We start from the raw sequence: 21583 nt of genomic DNA, 5'->3' as shown, positions 1-21583 counted from the left end.
CTGTTTTGATGTCAGAGGTACTGGTGCATTACACAGAGTGGATGGAAAAATAAAAATGAGGGAGTACAATCTGTACTTCTCAAATCAACAGCAAGACAGATGAAACTTGGACTCATCAGGTCAACAATTTTAAAAAAACTCATCAAAACTGGTTTTGGAATGGATAAACCAATTTAACATTAGGCTAATATTAAATTAGCCTAATGTTAAACTAAGCTTCGCTGAAGGCATGTGGACTAAATCAGTAGGTTTCCATCCCACTGGAATGAACAGGTTCAGTTGTTTGAAAATGCTGAAACCAGCTAAAACAGACAGCATAAATCTATCTAGCATTGATTTATACTTTGAAAAACCTTGCTGAGATATGACAATTTTCAACTATAGGTAAGGGATATCTTACTGATAAGCACTACACAGAACCTCAGAAAAATAAATGACACTTCAATCAATAATCTACCAAACTCAAAACCAACACAACTGATAATGTTCCACACTGTTAAATAAATCTGTTATAGCAGATTATGTTGATCATACTTCCCAATGGTCAAGAATATGATTTAGGGATAGTTCATAAATATTCCACCTTTGTCAAAAGCAATTAGGTTTTCACTAAATTAGAGTGGGGAGGGGAGGATGGGTGACAGAGGGAAACAGTTATTTATGAGGGAGTTGCACAATCCCAGGGATTTCTCTGGTTATACTCTGCCCCAGTTTTTAAGCAGAGTCACCGGAGTGCCAAAAATTGTAGAAGTTGCTCTGATTTAAATGACAGAGAAAATCCAGCCCATTTGGCATCCATGTCAGGGTATCAGAGAGCAGAGCTGGCAGGCATTTTTGCAAGTGGGTGCGAGCATGTGCATGTGTCTGACTGGCAAGAACAGAGAACTTGGGAAGATTTAGCTCATAATTTTCCAGATCCTGACCCGTTATCAGATGTTTTACAGAGAAGACAGAATCTTTACCAAAATAATGACATTCATACTAAATAAACTTATCAGAACTGATGGGAGTTTTGTGTGTGTGTGTAATGGGGTACAGACAGGAATGCAGAGGTCTTGTCGATCTAGCTGTGGGTCACAGTGTGAAGTCCTTCTTATTGGCAGTCCATTAAGCTCATCACTTCTAAAGCATAGCTACTAAAGATAATCGCCCCATCTTCACACTCCTCCTCCACCTGTCAGGAGAAGCTCTTAACATACGAGCCTTTTATGAGCCTGTAAATAAAGATTATGAGAAGTGTGTAGCCACAAACATGTCAGCAGGACTCTTAGATAACATCTGAAAGCCTTAACTAAAGACGGAGTGCTTAGTTTTATTTGGTGTTTTTGTTAATATTAATGACTTGGAATTTTCTTTCAAATATAGTATATAATTATTTTATTTAAAATGAACTGTTGGATCTATTTTCATTCTTAGATGCAAGAGTAGTCAGTTCAGGGGTATCAATGCCTAACTTTTGAGATTTTCCATGAACAACTGACTGCAAATACATCAGACAGAGCTAGAAATGCCTAAAGGACAGAATGAATCTAGCAATTGGTTGAGAAAACCATTTTTTAAGCGCTGAAATACTGTTGAAAAATATTTACAGTTAATTAGATAATTTGATTCTTTACAAGCTCTTGATTCTTCCCACAAGGACTCATTGTGTATTGAGGCTTTGGGGCCAATTTAAAAGAGAAATATTGATATTATATGCATCTGTAGTTTCAAGCAACATAAAATGGGAGAGTTTTTCTCCAGTAACAGAACTGATGATTATGTGACCCTGAGCACACAATGTGTGCTCAGGGTCACTTCCCTGAGCACAGGGAAGTGCTCAGGGATGTGTAAAAATATTTTTACACATATTTTTTCATATGTGTAAAAATAGTAAATATTTTTACACATATGAGACACAATAACTGTCTTTTTTAATGGAACTGAAAGCTCTGGTTCCTGTTGTGAAAAATTAAATCAGACAAAGTCCAAACCAAGGGAGAGGAGTAAACAAAGTGAAAGAGAAGAAGGAACAGGTGACGCGACAAATGGATAACTTTTGGGCTCCAGGCTTGAATAATTGGGAAAAAAAACAAATGAAGCATTTAAATCAGCAAAAAAAAAGAGAAATGAGACAAAACCAGAGGGTCAGACAAGGAAAACGCAGAACTAAAACTGTTTGCATAAGTAAAAATTATTAGACCGGACAACATGAGGAAAAACTATTACCAACATGAGGTTCAACAGTGAGCAATTCATCTGTGCTTGGTCAGTCACACCCACAAGAATCAAAACAGTCACTTCAGCCTCAACATGTTTTGTCACCATGGCGGTCCAAGATGTCAACACAGCCAAATCCAGCAAGACAGATGCAGGCTAATAACATTATAGCCAGATCAGGTGACACCAGTGTAATCTGGAGGTCACTATGACCGGCATGACTTGTACAACACCCAAATGGATGGTTGGACAGACGGGTAGGGAAGCACGTCATCGGATAACGCTGTTGGTCTTTCCCAAATATTGTTAGTTGCACACAAAACCTTACTGATTACAGAATTCTGTCTCAAGAGGGAAAACACACCTGACACACCTTGGTGAAGCTACAGTGTCTCTTCACACTCACAAGATTTAACTGACCTGTAGGGCATGCCAGTCTTATTTGCAACGGTTTCCTCTTTGCCCAGTCCGAACATTCGAAGGTACCAACTGGTCTCCAACTCTCTGATCAGCGCTGCTTTATGCCTCTGCTGCGCCACCTTCTTTCCGGAGAAGGAATTGCGCTTAGCATCTTGGGAGTTGCTTCGGTGGGCTTTGGAACCACTGAGAGAGGCCACCGACTGTCTGCGGTGCACATTTGGGGGCAGGTGTCCACCACCAGGCCCCCCAACACCTCCTCCGCTGCTCCGCGCTGCTAGCATGGCCCGGGAGATTAGCCCTTCCCTTCTTGGGGAAGGTTCAGGTGAACCACAAAAAACTCTTGATTTGTACTGGTTTTAACCTTCTTTGTCTTCTGTTGGTTAAGGATGGTGTTCTCTGTTTGTCTTCCAGTTTTCAGACTGTCCTATGGTGGATATATGGCTCAGCTATCTTCTTCACCCCTCTCCTGTCTTTAAGGTTTGTTAGATCTCAATTCTACTCGATGCCTTTTGACTGTCTGTCTTTTTGTCTGTGCGGTGTTCTCTCTGTGCTCTTATAGCCTCATCCAGCCTGAAACTAGATCCTGGTTTCCTTGTCTCGTCACAGCCTGCTCTGACCTAAAAGGAAGCAGCCAAACATGCCAGGCAGTCAACAATGCATGCACTTACTCACTCACACAGACTGCATACATAATACCTGTGCACAAAAGGCACCTCCTACTATAACACAGAAATTGAATTAAAGTGAATGAACACAGATTAAATAAATAAATAAATAAGTGACCACAAGGAATAAATAAAGTCATCCCTATTTAAATATGTCTTTAAAGCCGCGGGAGCATATGCATAGATACTTACTATAATTAAGACACAAATGTTACAGAGGTACACACATATGTGTCATCAACATATGTAATGGCTCTATATTTATGCTTTTCCTGGACCACCTCAGAGTCTTAACACCATTCTTTGTGTAATAAGACACAGGGCTAGTGGGGGAGAAACTCTAATTTACATCTTTGTCAAGCATAGCAATGTAAAAGTCGAGTCACTTTTCCTAAACTATGAACAGATACAGTAATCTGATATTTCTACTTCTAGCTTATTTCTTTCTCAAAAATCTAGTAATTATTTTTATTCCCTTTCATTAGTATGAGAGAGACAGTTGGTAGCACTCATACAGCAAGAAGGTCCTGGATTCGATTTCTGTTTCTGTGCTGAAGGGGCCTTTGGATGTTTATCTGTGGCTCCTGGTAGGCAGGTCTATGGCTCCCCACACCCAATACTGAACATTGTTACAGAACAGCCTTTATACACAAGCATGCTAAGGCTCACCGAGGTGTTTTTAAATGCACTTAACATTGGGTTGCAGTTTCTACTAAGTTGGGCTACTAACATGTTCCATGTACTTTTCAGTGATGTTGTTATTATATAAACATATGTTGTTCATTGCTATGGTTTCTCAGTTCTGTTTATTTCCCTCTCCCTGTAGGTGTAGGAGCAGATTTCTAGAGTTCTTCTAGCACTAGAAACACCCTTGTTATTCTAGCTAGTCCTTCTTTCTCTCCTCTACTCTTATCTACTTGCATGGTTGCCTGCTGATGAGATTAATCATAATAGGTAGATAGTGCAGAATTTTTCCTTACCTCCAACGCTGACAAATTCCGCCAAACTTTGAAGTGAACTAAAAGGTAAAAACAATCAAATATTGTACCACTTTTAAGGTTTGAAGTAGTAAAATATTAAATTTTAGCGGTGACAGGGTGGGTTGAAGGAAAAGATAGTGCAGACAACAAAAACAGCATTTAAACTGTAAAGTGTGGACGAGCTACAAACATGACTAGCTATTGCATGAAATTCTGCATCCACTGCTATTTTGGACTGGTAGTAAATCTGCTAACAGACATGGACATGTGAACGCACTCATGCATTAAACAGCTCCTTGTGGTCAAGCTTTGTGGACTGAGGATCCCCTAGAAATCTAACCAGATACTTAGAGATTTGACTCTTCTGAGGTCAAGTGAATAGATCAGTGACGAAGGACCAGCATTAAATTATTTAGCCCAGTAATGAGATCCAAGCAGACTGGACAAACTGGACATAAACAGTCAGAGTGGACTGGGGATAAGGTTGGGGTAGGTGCTGGGGGCTACCAGATATTTTGATTGAAAACCAGTCAGAATTTTGTGTTTAGCTTTACGGTGGCAAAGTTCATAATTGTGATCTTTAAGAGCTTTTTCTTGTCTTTCCCATATTTATGAGTGGCCAAGAGAAAGTATCACATTATACTTTATCATTGAGAAGCATCCGGACATTGGTTATAATTTAACACTAACACTACAATCAATTAAAATTAATAATAAAATAAAACAATTTATCGCTCAGGGTAGCATTGCAATTTTGTTATGTTCTATTAACTTAAAGACATAAAAATTTTACGTTTCCCTTTATTCATCTTCATCAGGGGTGCTGATAATATTTAACGATGCAGAATGAGGTAATAAATTGCGTTGGGTTTTCGTCTTCACCACCGAATGGGATAAAAATAGATCACTGATGTCTTTTTTTATCTATATTTGTATTTGTTAGCATGGGAGTTTTGAGTAAAATGACAGATGACACATTTTAACTGGAGTCACACGGCCTTATGCAAAGCCCATCAGCTGGAAGATCTGCTGCTTTCCAAGGTCCCTGGTGCAGAGGATTCCTAACACAAAGTTTATCTGATCTGACCTCTCTGTTACTTCTTCATCACTTAGAGGGAAATCCTACCGTAAACAAAATCCGTCATCCCCGGCCTTTATCCTGAAGCTCCGCTGAGACGCAAACTGATACAGTGCACTTTGCAAACGTATACAATGTGTGCTCTGACACAGAGACTCAGGGTTATATTCATTATGTTTATAGAGCAAAAATAATTCTGTTCAGTCAAGTTAAAAGGAGCCAAGTCATTGTTAGACGATTAGCGATCCCCAAAGTTGAGGTGTGATGCACTTCGGTTTTCATTGAAAACAATTTAGCCACAGTTCTGAGAACAGTCAATTTAAATGCTTTCCTTTTTCACTCACAGGAAGATGTTACTAAAATTGCGAGACCCCATAAATAAACTGTCTCATAGCTAATTAGTACTAGTATGAATCAGTGCAGCATCCATTGTGTTTCTTAAGCTTCAACAAACCAGTTTGCCATAAATCCATCCTACCCTACCAGCACAACTGTTCATATAATCACAAACTGTGATTTAGTTTGTTACAATTTTACATCACTGCCAAATGTATAGAGGTTGGTAGCAATTTTTAAAACAAATAATATTGCGAATCTACAAAGTGTGACGCATCTTTGGAATGTTGCTGTTTCAATACAATCCAGTGTAACCAGTTAAGAAGTAACCTACCTGAAAATTAGCATGCAAAGCTGATAGCTACATCCCAGCTATACATACAATGAAAGTTTTACAAACTGCTTACCCAATAGGCTGAATATAAAGAAAGGTTACACTTTTTTGATTATTTGTTTAAAAGAAAAACCCTTTTTTTTGGCCAATAACATAAACTGTCAATAGAACGGGTTGAAAAACTTGCAATATTTTTGCAAGGCATTGTGTGTCAAATTCAAGACAGGATTTAGGAAAGAAATGAGAGAGAGTTGTAAGACATACTGAGAAGGTTTTGAAATTAAAGACATACATAGATACGCGTGTGAAAACCCACCGAGGCTACAAACTATATGAAACAAACTGGAACAGCTGCTCTCCCAGTTTTAGATTAAGCTAAGCAAACCTGAGCCTTTGGATGTCCCATTGGTCTCATTTTCACTTACATCTAATTAGAACAATTTAGTTTAGCACTGCAGTCACATATTACTTCAAGAAGGTGAGATCATAGCTATTCAAAGTTTAAGAAAATCAACCCTGCTAAAGGGTTCGGCTTTGGCCTCTTTCCCTTGTACCTGGCACTTGCATGAAGGCAGTGTGAACAGCTCAGATAATGTTATATTTTTATAAACATTTAACATGCAATGTGCTGCACTCTTCCTCTTGTGCCTGTTCTCCGTCTCACTCAGAGAACAGGCACATCATTCATTTTTCTAACACTGACCATGTGTTTTAACAAGTTTTGATTATCTTCATATGGGAACTTTACAATAATTTACTCTGAAACACGTATTAGGTTCAACTGTTATGACCAACTCAAAAATTAAATTCACTCAAGATGTCCCACATGTTGAGACCCATACATTTTAAAGGCTAATGCAACTTTGTATTAGCATTTGTTGCTTTCCATTCACGCATTTAGCAATACCACCAAACTGAACACTAAAAACCTACACAAACATAATGTCTGGAAGGTCAGCTGGTAGTGATCTTGGGCTTCTTGACCTGGACAACAGATTTATCAAAACAAACCTGTTTGTAGTTTTAAGAAAAAGTATTCAGACTTTAGACACCATTAAAATAAATCTGCTAACTCAAAGAAACTTATGTAAACTCTAGCTCACTCAGACAAATACAAAGCAAAAAGAATGTGTAGACATGCACCATGTGCACATTTTGTCTCAATTTAGCTCAAGTGTTCCTGTATGGAAGCGTCAGCTGGCATTAAATTATAAACACATACCTTCACCCCTCTGTCACCGGGAGAATTTATTATTGTCCACACAGACAGATTTGACTGGATACAGCTTTATGGCATCACGAATTGCTGCAAAGTCACATGTTCCTGCCAGAAAACACACATATGTCAACACTCAACATAACTTGTTGAGAAAAACTAAACACTTTGTTATCCATCATTTCGATTCCAAATCAATTAACATTCCTAGACATCAGTAGTGGCAAAGGTTTGCTTTAATATTTGTAGCCATAACAAAACATTCTCTTTGCATTTTCAGCACTATAAAAATGCATTCTCACCAAAAAAACGTCTGCTTGTAATTCAGTTTCCTCTGACTCCCTCTGCTGGACGAAAAGTTTTGCTACACATTTTATCAAAAAGATTTTTGATGTGCACACATGCACCATGTATACATTTTGTCTCAATTTAACTCAAGTGTTCCTGTACGAAAGGGTTTTGATGCATTTAAACAAAAGCTATTTTTCCATACATATGTCTATAATTCAGGCTCGGCCCAGGCCTCCATGGGGGCCTAAGTGAAATTTGGTTTTGGGGCCCTCTATTTATACTAAAAATGTAGTTTGCTATGATCAAACAGTCATATGACTAGATCATTCAAACACCTGCTATGAACTCATTGCATCTCTAACAGTGCTGTTAATTTTATATGTTATATGTGTCATATAGATACATTTATCTGAGTCAATTTCCTGAATTTTGGGGAGATCTGTAATTGGCGATTAAGTCAGAAAACTGCAATCGGTGCACCCCTATTTAAGATGGAATACATACACATATTTATGATCCCAGACATTGTGATTCCACAACTGCAGAGTAAGAGACAGTAACAGCGAGCTAGCCAGTCAAATGCAGCGATTTATTTATAGTTTCCTCCTCTTACCACAGCAGTCACTTATTAATAATTGCAAAATAAACATTAAACCTAAAACCATACTACTGCAACAGACTCAATGTTCTGCTCTTTGTGTGGGAAATATTTGAGTGTTTTTTTTTTTTGTGGTGTTGTTGTCAGTTGCTATGGCAACGAGTCTGCGTGTAGTTGTGCTGATACAGAAGGCGAGAAAAATGTGGTTTCGAGTTGTACTTTAACAGTTTTTCCCTTTGCTGTGAAGCACAGAACGAAATTATTAATATCTACATTTCCAAGTTTGATTAAGTTAACAGAATTTTTCTATGGCAGCAGCATGGCTACCCATTACATGTTAAAGAATAGTCGTTTTGCCTTAAACTTCCCTTTAACAGGAAGTCAAAGGGAAGTATGAAAGCCACCTGTCACTACCCCCGGGGATTTGAAAGGACAGAAATAAGAGAGATAGAAACAGAAAAAGAGCTGCTCCAGGAGTGTTTCTATAGGAGAAAAGAGCGTTAGTTTTAGTAGAAGCTCCTTTGGTGGCTTTATCTATGGGGGAAAAAAAGTTAGTTGCAACAAAAGGTCCGCCAGTTGCTTAGTCTAGGAAAAAAATGGGTTAAAACAAACACTGAAGAACAGATCGCAGTCGATTCTGTCCAGAAGGAAAACATGGAGGTCAGCTGAAAACCTGTAAATAAGAGATTGTGGATTACAGTGAGAACATTGCCTCTGTGACCTCCGGCCTGCAGCTCCAGGAGATCTCTCCGTTGTCTGTCATCGTCGTTGTCCGGAAGAAATGAAGTTGCATGACGAAATTGCACGAGGCCACACATTGTTACGACGCAAAAACTAATCTGTTTTCATGTTCAGATTGAATGTAAATTAAATTTCATACTCATTGGAAAGATAAATATTATCGTAATGCAGCTATACTAATGTCAACATAGCCACATTATATTAGCACTAATAAGCAGGTATGTTATCACAGCCTTTCAACTGCATTTTCCATGTCATTGGCAGCCATCTTTCTTTCACATCACAACTGAATTTAAACTAGGAATTTCAGATTGTAGATATCAGATTCTAGTTACACCTAAATCTCCACAGGTCACAAGACCACGGCAACTGCTTCAAACAACACTAAAAATCCAAAGACCGAAGGATTTACAACAGCAGAATCCTTCTCAGCTCATTGACTCTCAGCAGAGAATCAAACCAGCACATCAACAGGCCTAGCATTGGCCTTCAACAAACAACAAAACCCACAACAGCTCCTACCCTGAGATGTCTTCTGGAGCCGCCATTGGAACAGTTACTTGACCTAACCAACCTTTGATGGGTCGGGCGGATCCGCCAGGCACCTTGTAGGGATCCTCAGCTTGATGGAAGCGATCCTCAGCTTGATTGTAGTATATCCATAATCGATCAACTGCTAGCCATCCTCAGCTTGATTGTAGTATATCCATAATCAATCAACTGCTAGCTCCTGCCATTATATCTCCTCACATGTTTCAGGGACGCCAGCAACCTAACAAACCACTGCTGACAGGCCATGGTCGGGTCTCTCCTTGTGTGCTGGTCTGCTTAGACACACAAAAAAAAATGGCTTCACTAACATCATTGGTGGAAAGACAAAAAACTTAGAACAGTGTTTCTCAAACTTTTTTGGGCCAGCACCCCCTATCCATTTTCCAGGTCCCTTAACCCCCTCCCCCCCTAATCAAAGAAGATGTAGACAGATTATTTTATGATTATTACTAGTATTATTGTTGCCATCTAGATTTTTATTGCTTCTGCATTTATTATTAAAAATCCTTAAAATGAAACACATTTACTGAATTATTAGTTTCCAAAGAGCAAAATAAGCCATTTGAATAGAAATCATTTGTAAAGGTGTCTAAGAAAAATGCAATGAGTAGACATTCCACTTAAATTCGGTAGGCTTATCAGATGCCAGAGTAGAAAAAAATTCCTGTTCTGTGCCATCATTTTCTGTTTAAACTTTGCCAAAACACAGTGCTCTGCAACATTAGAACATGGATAAAACTGCAACTATATTAATCATATCTCTTCTTCTCTTCAGTGTTTCTGTCAGTTTCTGGTGGTGCAGCTCTTTGCAAAATATCAACCAAAAAATTTTACCCACATCTACTTTGTTGCTCCGTTTTATGCCTCGGTTCTCCTGTTTCTGAGTTTTGCGTGTTTTTTTGTTTTGTTTTTTTTTTTTACCTCCTACGGTGCTGAGCTGTCAGGGAGCGTATCGATGGGGAAAGGCAGACTGACGTAAACCTGTTACAACATCGGAAAACATCTCGATGTACTGGTAAATTGAGATTTAAAAGTGCTGGTACAACCGCTGCATAGCGGACCACTTACAGCACCGTTGTTAACTCTATAAAATGAACACTCCCTATGGTGGGCGCTCTAAATAATCATGCCAAAAATTTGTCATTATGACTTCTACCCATGGAAAGCTTTTTTTTCACACTGAATTTCACTCTAGAGGTCATATGACCTAGAAGCTATTGAAGAAAAATATTAAATTGTGACTAAAAAAATGCTAAAAAATTAAATGGTTAAAATACAATAAGGATGAGTCTGCCTCATCTATACAGTCTAGGAGAACAATTTTACACTTATTTTTAGTTAATTTGGCAGAAAACATTAGACTTAATATGAAAATTATTTAAAATATTGAATATGACTTAAAATTTTAATTGTATATAGTGTGTCTAATGTAATAGCATAAATTGTCACTTTTTTGTCAGTTCGTCACAAGGCAAGGCATTTCTTTACATTTGTTTGACATGAGTGTTTGGTTCGGAAATTGACCGTCCCTAAGTGAACCTCCAAGCGCTTAAGGAGGGAGCGGTAGAGAACAGGTGGCCGAAATTGGCGTTCATAAATCGGATTAACCTTAAACTGAACGCCGCTTGCTCCGCGGAGCGCGAATATCGAACTTGAAAACGACTTCACTGTGGTCGGTTAACACAATACAAACACCGAAATAAAGTTTGTTTTTGTCTGTGTCCTTTAAAGAGGGCGCCGAGCGACTGCGCGAGACGTAAACGTCATACACAGATACGTTGTGCATAAGGTGTAAAGTTTACCTTCGAGCAAACACCCCCAAAGGAATCGCAGCGCCCCCCTTTTGTAAATATTTACAACGTCCTATGAACGCGCCCCGGTGGATGGTACAGTTCCCGTTGAGAAACGCTAACTTAGAATAAGGTTTCCGAAAAATAACTTACCAAATAACCAACACAGCCACTTCAATCATTGCGCTCCAGCGGCCTACTCGTAGGTCAAGCACAAGACGCCAAGCTAGGCCTCGATAAACAATGACACGATTTCGATCGGATCCACAAAAGTTTCAGGCATAAGGCTGGGCGTCCACTTGGGCGATCCGGGTCTTGGGAGATCAGAAAATATCATTGTTAATCCAGGTCTCAAAGTTCATGAATATCAGACCAACAGTTCCGTGTCTCCGTGCCGCCAGGAGTTAGCTGCATCTTTTTTAAAAAAGCTCCTGCAGAAGCTGTGTTATATTTTTATCCAGAATGGCGCATGCACGTCACACTCATTAATAACAAAAATGGCGCCATTAGCCACTGTTGCCAGATTTGAAATTTTCCAGTCCAAACACAGGGTAATATTAAACCTGTAAAACCTGCCCAACTGCAAAGAAACAGTATGAATCTAAACCTCTAATAATTTTTTCATAATCTATCCCTAATATATTTTTAGAATAATTTAGAGAAACAGCAAAATTTTATATTTATATTTTTAGAATGATTTTTTTTTAAGTTTTCAAATAATCCTTAATTTTATGTATATTAAAAATTAAGGATTATATAAACTATTTATATAGTTTTCAGCCCTAAAACTATATGAGGGATAAATTTGTTTTTAGATTTTCAGAGCTTAATACCAAACTGCTTATGGAGAGTGAGAGACTCTTATGGAGAGTGAAGAGTGTCAAATCACAATAAATAACTAATGTAATAATTACTTTAGTGTGCCATTAATTTATGAAAACTTTTCATTATCCATAGATGTGTCTTTTAATTCGTCTTTAAACAATATAAGTCTATTCATAAATTGCTTATTTAAAAATGTACAGTAAAGTTTTGTAAAATAAAATTTTCTTTATCTTTGATTTTTATTTATTTTTTTTTACAAATATTTTGTTGGATTTAATTTAAATGCAAATGATGAACTTTTTGTTGTTATGATGTTTATGAACTAAATAAACCTTATTTACTGGTCAGAATGCAGTGCTGTTCAGCTGTGATCTCTACAGAAACAGAGACGCTCAGCCTTCAGCGAAACCACCAGTCACAAATACTTTTCTGTCGCAAAATCATTTAATGCCAACCATATTTATCACCTTTCAAGTCCCTTAACTATGAACCATTTACTTTAAAAAGTTGTAAAATTACAAAAGAAAAGCAGAATTTTCCCCCACCTTTCAATTTTCTCTGATGTGTTTTGAAAACAAAAACTACTTAGAATAGCAGTAAAGCTGAACTGATAATGTGCAGGGGTTGCATAAAACAACATAGTGACCAAATTGTGTATTAACATGCAAGAAACAGCTCAGTGTGGCTACACCCCCTAAGAACATCAGCTGTCAGCTGTTATCCTGAATTATGTCACAGCGTCATGGCAGCACAGTACTTCCCATACATGGAGGGGAAAAAATTATAGCAGTCCATTGAACAATACAGAATATAAGGAAGCAAAGAGCTTATTTATTTATTTTTATATCATCATAAGTTACAAATAGTGTTAAAATGTACATTTTCTTTGTGCAACTAATATCACGCATTTTCTACATTATATACTAAAACAATAACTATAGTTGGGTTTAATTATCTTTCATGCTCAGTCTTTAGTGTAAGACAGTTCAGGACGCCCCTTGTGGATGCAAATAATCCCTTCACTCCTTTCAGAGCCTCAGATTTATTGCTGGTGTGTTTTTCAGAGAAGAAAACGTTTAAAACCCATTACATTAGAGCAGTAAACTGTCATGTAACAGAAGTATGTTTTCTGATTGCTGGTTCAATACAAACACAAGTTTCAGACAAAATGGTAACATTTCTGAATTAAAAGCTCCCGTTCCATCAATTTTCCACAGGTAAATCTGTTAATGTAACCGTCAAAAGCCAAATAGCAAACTCGCATCCATCGCATTCAAAAAAATTAACATGTAGCATGTCTTTGCATAAGCAAATTCCACAGCAATTTTCTCTTTAAAATAAATAAATATACATTCATTTTTGGCTTAAAAACCTACACAAATAGAATAGGAAGACCAATTTGATGTGATGTTACTGGATTATCTTAGTTTTCAGGCTGATCATCAATAGCCGTGGATGCAAATGATGCATTGACATCAGTAGCAGCTGTAGCAAGAGACGCTGACGTCCCAGTGGAGGAGCCATCTTTGGGTTTGGGCCTGGGCTTCATCAGCTCCTCTTTGTTGCGCTCAGGTTTGAGGAGAAGGATGTAGCATTTGGGGAGAAAGATGCAGGTGAGCAGGCCAAAGCTGGAGGCGAGAATGGCAAAAATCTGGACAGCAACCATGAACTTTCCTCGTGTGCTGAGGTAAGCCGGGACAAAGGAGATCCAGACGATGAAGAAGACCAGCATGCCAAACGTCATAGACTTGGCTTCACTAGAAGATGAATAAAAAACATACATAACCTGAAGTTTAAAAAAAACACACCCAGAGGCTCAACCTCCTTCAAATGTTTTCTTATTTTGTTTTGTAAGAATCACAAACTATAATGCACTTTATTGGAATTTTATATAAATAATCCTACTCAACTCCTATGGAGTTTTTAAACATTTTTACAAATAAGAAAATAAATAAATGTGACATGCTGAACCAGCCTGTGGTGCAATCACAGCTGTTGGTCTTTATCCACATGAAATGACTGACATTTTGTTCATTCTTCTATGCAAAGAACCTTATGTGACATACCTGAAGTGGTCTTCCAGTTTGCGGGCCGTGAAGGCAAAGATGAAAGCCAGCAGAGCCAGCAGGATGTCATATCCAAAGATGCAACAGATGAAGACCACAGAACCTTCATCACACTCGAGAATAATCTTTACATTCTGGGCAAAGGTGTTCTTAACCGGGTGTGGAGGGAGGATGATGAGCCAAACAGTGCATGCAACAACCTAGATAGCGATCAGAGATCAGTTTTAATTTATGTTTTCTTATGCCTGTTGTGATCTCAAGTAGCTAATTTTCTGTCTTTATTTCACATTTCTCACCTGTATCAGTGTTGCTACGGCAGCTATTGCCCTCTGATGCCCGAAGGTAAGAATGTCAACTTCAGGCTTATCCAAAGCAGCAGCATCATTGATGTTTGAGCTGGTTGCTATCACATCCGGACTGCCGCTGTTAGCTGCTGCTTCAGCTGCAGCTTTGGCAGCTTTGGCAGCGGCTTTGGCTTTGGCTCTGGCCTTTTTTAGAGCCCGAGCTCTGAGCATCAGCACAGCTGCCTTACCTGGGGTAAAGAAAATCAGACAGGCTAACGGGGTGTCCTAAGATGAAAAGATAATTTTTGATTTCTAATGTTAACTAACCCATTATGCAGGAAAGGCACAGAGCAAAGCCAAGAGCTAAGGCTACTTGGCTAGTCATACAGCTCCAGTTTTGTGGCTCGCCAAGGAAGACGATAGAGCAGAGGAAGGTTACAACAAGTGACAAGAGCAGCAAGAAACTCAACAGGGCATCATTGGCTTTCACCAGAGGTGTTCCAATGTACATAATAAGCACCACCTGGAAAAAGAAGAAACACCTCATATTTTATCAGTTTTAGTATTTTTCAGCAGTGACATGCAGTGAATAAAAATACAACTTTTAATTTTCCTTAAGTTATTATAACCTTAACTAGTCTGTTTTGCTAAATGGCAGAATGAGGGGAGAGAAAATCTTGGAGAGATTCTATTGTTTTCTGCAAATTCAGAAGTGTACATACACTAAGATCAGTAGGCCTTCCAGCAATTTTGGAAAGCCCAGGTGATAATGTCATGCCTTAATGAGCTTCTGATAGGCTGATTCATAGCGTTTAATTTAACAGGAGACAAACCTGCAGGTGTATTTTAAGAATGAAGAGCATGGGAAAGTTCAACCATCTTACAGTTCATGAAGGAGATGATTTCTGTCTTGCAAAGATAAATGTGTTTGGTGCAGATGAGTGTATTGATCCGTAAATAAAAGCAAAAGATATGATGAAGATGATGGGTGAAGCTGGTCAGAGAATGTCTTTATCCACAATAAAATGCAGGAATCAATAAGCAAAAGTGGCATTAAGGAGCTAGATTACATTTTGTAAATTCACTGAGAGACAAAACCACTAATTTCTGGTGACATGTGGACAGAGGGAAAAAGGTGTGTAAAATGCAGCTTATACACCAGTTCTGCCAGGAGGAATTGGCCAAAATTTTAGCAAACTATTGTCAGAAATTAGTGTATAAAAACCCAAGACAATCTACCAAGCACTAGGAAATGTAGGAAAACTTCCGAGTTTGAAGAAAGCATGGAAATATTCCCTAAAATATTATTATTTTGGGAAAATAAATTATTATCGTCAGCCAACAATAATCCTAACCTACCTAAAATAGGAAAAGTTTTACTCTGATTTAGTGTCAGATGGTAAGGATAAATATGTACTTTTAAGCTCTTCATAACAAGCCCCTTTTTACAGTGTATGGAAATATGCATTTTTTTTAAAGTATAGACTATAGAATTTTTATTGTTGCACGAATCTCACCCCAACAGCTATGGTTACTAAAGCACCAAAGACAGAGATGGCTATCAGGGTGATTCCCAGCGGTTCTCCAAAGGCCAGGAACTCAATGATTTTAGGCACACAAGCATCATGAGCATCATTAGACCAGTCATCTCCAGTACACAGGATGCATTCGCGGGCATCTGTCATTGAGGGAGAACAGGGCAATTATTAAGTAACAGGTATGAGAGTGGTGGGGAAATATGCTTAACTGCAGTGGGTTCATTAGAAAAACCTAATTTACACAGCAAAATGAAAGTGAAAAACTGCATTCTCCTACATAGGTGTGAACACACTCTTTTCTCATGTTTTTACTGTTTTTGTCTCTGGTAAAGAGAACCACAAGCAATATTTTACCAAAAAAATTGATATTTCTCAAGAAAAATAAATCAGAAATGTTCAGATATCTTGTAGGGCACTTAAAACAATTTTTTAAAACTTCATAAGGAAGCTATAAAGGCTTTCCAAAAAAATCACAAAAAACAAAGAAACTGTAATAATACATAAATGTCTGTTGATACAATGCTGGTTAAAATTTAACACACATTATGGGTAATCCACAAATGGCGGGTTTTAACATGCACTAAAACCACTTTAGAATGAAAACAGCTAACATTAAGCTACTTAAATTGCCTTCCCATAGCCCTGACTCTGACCCATCAAAATATGGACTACATTAAAAGTTGAGTTTTTGCAAGGAAGCCAGTTTGAATAAATTACCAGGTCTATTTACAGGAGTATATCACGCCAGAAACTGGGGGTGCACTGATTTATCTGGGCTGATTTAATTCATTTTGGGAGATTGGTGAGCGGTCGATTTTTACATAGGAAAGCCAATCTTATCCACCTATCTTATCTAGCTTGGAAAAGGCCTAAGAATCAACCAGTGTTCTCATTTGCTCTCCGGTGAGAAAGTTTGGACTGGCAGACCTGCCCACCAAGTTATGTCTATACGTTTATAATTAACAATAGTGACCTCACTGTTGCCAACTCAACAACTTTCTTGCTATATTGAGCAAGATTTCAGATTTAAAAAAAATTGGTATTGGCCAAAATCGGAATCGGCAGATTCAACTTTTTAAAAGATCGGTAATCTATGATGGCCAGGAAACTGCAATCGGCACACCCCTACCAGAAACATGTCTATAGCTAATAGATTTTTAACCAAACATCAGTTGATACACACTTCAACGAGTGTGTATCTCTTTTAGATATTTGAAATGGTAAAGCAAATTGGAAAGCTGTGCACTGACTTGTGGTGTTACTGATTTCTCCGTCAGCACAGGGGATGCAGTCAAAACAACAGACCGGCTCCCCCTGCCGGATCCCCTTCCTGGTGCCGGGCTCACAGTTCTCGCTGCACACCGACCGAGGAGGCTTAGAAATAAACAGGAGATAACTATACATACCATCACATGACACAAACATTGCTGTTCTAATAAAATGTCTGACCTCCAGTTCTCCATTGTTCCAAACAATAGACTCATTCCTTATGTGCATCTTTTCCTCTGCAGCTGCAGATCCATTGTAGTGTCCCACGGTGACATAAGATATCTCTCCATTATCACTGACTTGCCAATTAATGATGTCATAGAAGGCCTGTATATCACCGTCTTCAAAGTAGATCTCCTCCCCAGTGTTTGGCATTTTGTAGCGCACGTTCTTCACATAATACATCAGCTACGGCAGACAAAGTCGGGGAGCTATGAGGACAATCAGCGCCACAAACTACCATCTGTAAAATCTGTGCATGTCTACCTGCCAAGGCTCAAAATTAGTGATGTTGGCACAGCTGCCTCCAACAAAGGGGCCTTTTCCGTCTTCACAGTGCTCCAGGTTGTGCAAGGCATGGGCCACAGCGTACACTGCTTTGTAAACACTGTAAGAACCACTTTCTTTATAACAATGTCATTATCGCGCTTACCTCAAATTTTTTATTTTTTTTTTATGGTTAGCTGTCCCTGAAATAGTAGTACTCATAGGTTCCCAACAATGTTTGTGCAGAAGGTTCGATAATGTGGAAATAGCAGTAAAAAGATGGCGTGAGGACATCACAAGCATCACTGACTTCTGTAATCGTTGTTTGAGCGGCGGGTACTGACCTGTAAGTGATTCGTAGCTGAGAGACATCAGAGTAGGTGTTGTTGAGCTGAGCCACAGACTCACTGCCAGTACACAGACCATATGGTACTGCTCTGGACAGTGTGCCGTTCGCCTCTCTGGCAAGTCTCAGCGCTTTGCCATAGTCCAGTGTGCAGTTAAACAGCTAAAAAACATAAATAAATTCACAACATTAATGTCCTCTAAATTTCTATTTAATATGTGCCACGTTTTCCAGTTTTTTTGGGTCAAATTAATTTAAACCCACGGTCTCCCAGAATTCCTCAGTGAGGGCATCTGCATAGGGATCCAGATCCAGTAGGTGGTGCTGAAGACCAGGGATGTCAGCCCTTTTCACCCCAAAACCAAGGGTACCAGACAGGAGAGAGTTCATCTGGAAAAAGAAAACAGCATGCACATTCAGGTTAAATTTTGAAGTGAGGTTGTGTCTCGGTTAATATCTTGCCAGCAGTGGACTATGTCATTGTCTTCATTCAGTATAAGTTATGACTGGTTGATGACAAAGGCTAAAGCTAATGGCCAGTCAAAGAGGGACAAAGCCCAAAGCAGATTTCTGCTATATTGTAACAACTCCAATCTCACAAATATTACAGCAATTTGGATAGATGATAATCTAAACCTGATTCAAATGGCTGAATTACCTCCTTAGCTCGTCATTTCGTTTGGTAGAGACCTAAGAAACTCTTTAGATTGAGGTGTAGTGAGTCAGAGGAAACATCTAAAACATTCAGGATTGTTTTATGCTTCGGTTTTAAGCCATTTTATTGTCACTAAAAGAAGTCAATAGTTATTTACACAGAAAATAAAGTTAGGAGTCCATGCACCACTAATGATCTTCCTGTGTCCTTCAACTGAATAAAAACAAAAGTGAAGAAATTATTTTTGGACCAAAAGAGGAAGAATCAAGACTCAGTACAGCTAGAAACTAGTGATCAAGCCCAAAATATGTGTGTAGTGATGGAATGGAACCTGATCCTTCAGAGACATATAAACCCAATTAAGTCAGTCTTTAATCATCTGAAGTGCAATTCTGAAGCCATCCACTTTTGCTTGTTACTTCACTTTACTGTACAGGTTATTTTCTGAGTTTATGTTACATACAAGAGAATCATTGGTGGAGCGTCGCCTCTTTACTTCCTGTGTAGAAAATCATCAACTTCTATGTAAATAACCACCCTAACTTAGTGATGATTTAATCTTCCTCAGATCACATTTGGATAAACTGTTATGACATACTGAGATCGAAGTTATTTATTGATGAAAAAGGTCTACTTTGCCCTTTGCCTCATTTTGGACAAGGTGTTGGCTTCATTCTCCATGACCAGCTAATCTGAGTTTATACTAAATGAGGACACCATGTGTCCTACCCCAGGCTGATTGATGAGGGCAGAGGTGACCCAGGCCTCGCTGGCAATCCAGGTGCGGTTCGTCACATTGTGGCGGAGAAGTTCGCCGATGAGAGGACTAAGGTCTACATCTGACGAAAAGACCACGATGACCTTGGCAGTGGACTCAACTACAGTTTGAGCAATGCTCTGGATGGCCTCTGGTGAGCTCACCTAAAGTTTACACACACACAATCGATTTCAGGACACCATGCTGATCTCACTGAAGGGTTTTGTGGCGAATTATCCGATGGTACAGTGTCTGATGTGAAGGAATACAGTATACCTTAGGCAGAGTTTCAGAGAAGGAAATGCAGACTCCAGCTTCTTCCACCTGCTCCTTGAAGTCCTTGATGCCGTATTTACCATAATCATCAGCAGCAGCGATGGTCCCTACCCAGGTCCAGCCAAAGTGCAGCACCAGTTGGGCCATAGCTTTAGACTGGTGCAGGTCGTTAGGGATGGTCCTTAGGAAGGTGGGGAACTGGAACTTATTATTCAGTGCAGAACATGTTGAGCAGTAGCTGACCTATAGAAACAAGTGGTAAGGATTTGTTATCCCTTCATCCATTTCTTTCATCTTCATTTGCTGTTCTGACAGTCATCAGTGTGGCCTACCTGTGGAAAATGATAAAGCCCCAGTATCCTGGCTGTAGCAATAGACAGATCAGAACCTCCAGCACCCACTAGAGTGGCAAGCGGTGGCCCGTTGCCACAGCGATAGTTAGGTACTGCTTCATCTTGTCCCGTCAAGTATGTCAGGGTACCCTCCACGGCCTTGGAGATGGTGAAGCATGAATCATAGATAACGTAACCCAGGTCGGTTTTGGGGAGCAAGTCTTCCCTCTGGTTGATTTCATTGATGGCGAACAGCATCGTCTGTGTCCAGCGGAAGGTTCGGAAATTAAATCTACAGAATATAAGGAAGTAACAGATTTATTGAGAGGATCAGCTTATGCTTGGACTTCAAAAATCACTACGCGTCTGGCTCCTAAATCTGGCGCCAAATGCTATCCCAATTTTGAGCTGACAGTATGAATCACAAATAAATCAGAATAAGCTTTTACATTGTTTTTCAAACAAGGAGCCTTTAAGCATATATATTTAGTGTACTGATCTGTAATGTGTCAAAGCTAATGATGATGAGATATGACCTTTAGATTTTGTTTTTTTATGTAACTAGAGATAGCTACATTGATATTTAAAATCCTACATCTACATCTCTGTTAAAATATAGTTACTCCTTTAGACTTCTGGTTTTGCTTTTTTTTGTCAATGTTTCAGATGATTAAACACATTGCTTTGAGTTAATTTATCTGCTTTGGCAGGTTAATTAACTTATAATATGGGAAAAAAAGTGTTAGAAATGAAATAATCTGCCAATGGAACAAGTACATTTTCCCTAATAATAAGGAATTATTTACTTAAAACAGCATCGTTCCAATTAGGAGTTCATACACTTGATTATTATTTTGTATTACACTCCAAAAACTTGTTTTCATAATAGAGTGGCTGCAGTAGCTAATTGGCCCCAAGGGTCCTAATGATTGTGAGAGCAGTGACCAAGAAAATAAAGTCAGATTATTCGTAACTAGCATGTCAAGTTAATTAACTCTGACAGATCCAGAATATTGTTAAAACTTTTAAACAGCGAAAAGGTTTAAAGTGATCCCACTCACCCAGCACAACCAGAGGAGACAGGCAGGTTGGAAGTGTTGCGGTCGCTGGAAGCAACACTCATGTGAACAGGAAACATTCCCCCAATGACAACCCTTTTCTTCTCTACCTTCTTGTAGCCGTTCAAGTTGAACTTGGCCTTCAGTTTGCAAGTGGATTCAGCCCAAAGAGAGCCGGACGCGCAGAAAAAGCAAAACAATCCAAGCAAGAAGCCTCTCATTTTTATGTGTCGTCAATGCTGAACAGTCGGGAAAGCTTTCTCCTCTCTCCCTCTACAACAGACAGAGAAGTGAGCAGGGTCTCGTGACAGGTGTCTCATCCGTCCTCTGGGGAGAAGAGCTGCAAAGGTAGCCTGACAGACTTAACCGAGTGCTACAAAACCACAGAGACGGCAGATAACTGATGAGTCATTTATCTTTAGATGCTGGGGCTCAAAAAGTAGAGCCTCTGTCATTTTTTTTGACACCCAACCACTCAAAATCAAAGAATA

The 21583-nt window shown here is 38.9% G+C and overlaps 1 protein-coding gene across 1 annotated transcript; it reads right to left on the bottom strand.

Annotated features, from left to right (window-relative positions):
• Positions 1 to 13051: 13051 nt before the first annotated feature.
• LOC122832388 (vomeronasal type-2 receptor 1) lies at positions 13052 to 21313 on the bottom strand. The gene is made up of 14 exons (XM_044119110.1): positions 21096 to 21313; positions 20035 to 20326; positions 19703 to 19945; positions 19399 to 19590; positions 18279 to 18404; positions 18013 to 18176; positions 17669 to 17789; positions 17363 to 17590; positions 17164 to 17287; positions 15893 to 16053; positions 14703 to 14898; positions 14388 to 14623; positions 14092 to 14291; positions 13052 to 13782 (listed from the first exon to the last, which is right to left on the bottom strand). Exons 1-14 carry the CDS (start codon positions 21311 to 21313, stop codon positions 13449 to 13451), a joined length of 2835 nt encoding a protein of 944 aa, XP_043975045.1. The 3' UTR covers positions 13052 to 13448.
• Positions 21314 to 21583: the final 270 nt, after the last annotated feature.

This window comes from Gambusia affinis, linkage group LG06, assembly GCF_019740435.1.
Source record: "Gambusia affinis linkage group LG06, SWU_Gaff_1.0, whole genome shotgun sequence".
NCBI lineage: Eukaryota > Metazoa > Chordata > Actinopteri > Cyprinodontiformes > Poeciliidae > Gambusia > Gambusia affinis.
The sequence above is the reverse complement of the archived record's forward strand: the minus strand, read 5'-3'. Positions and strand labels throughout refer to the sequence as shown.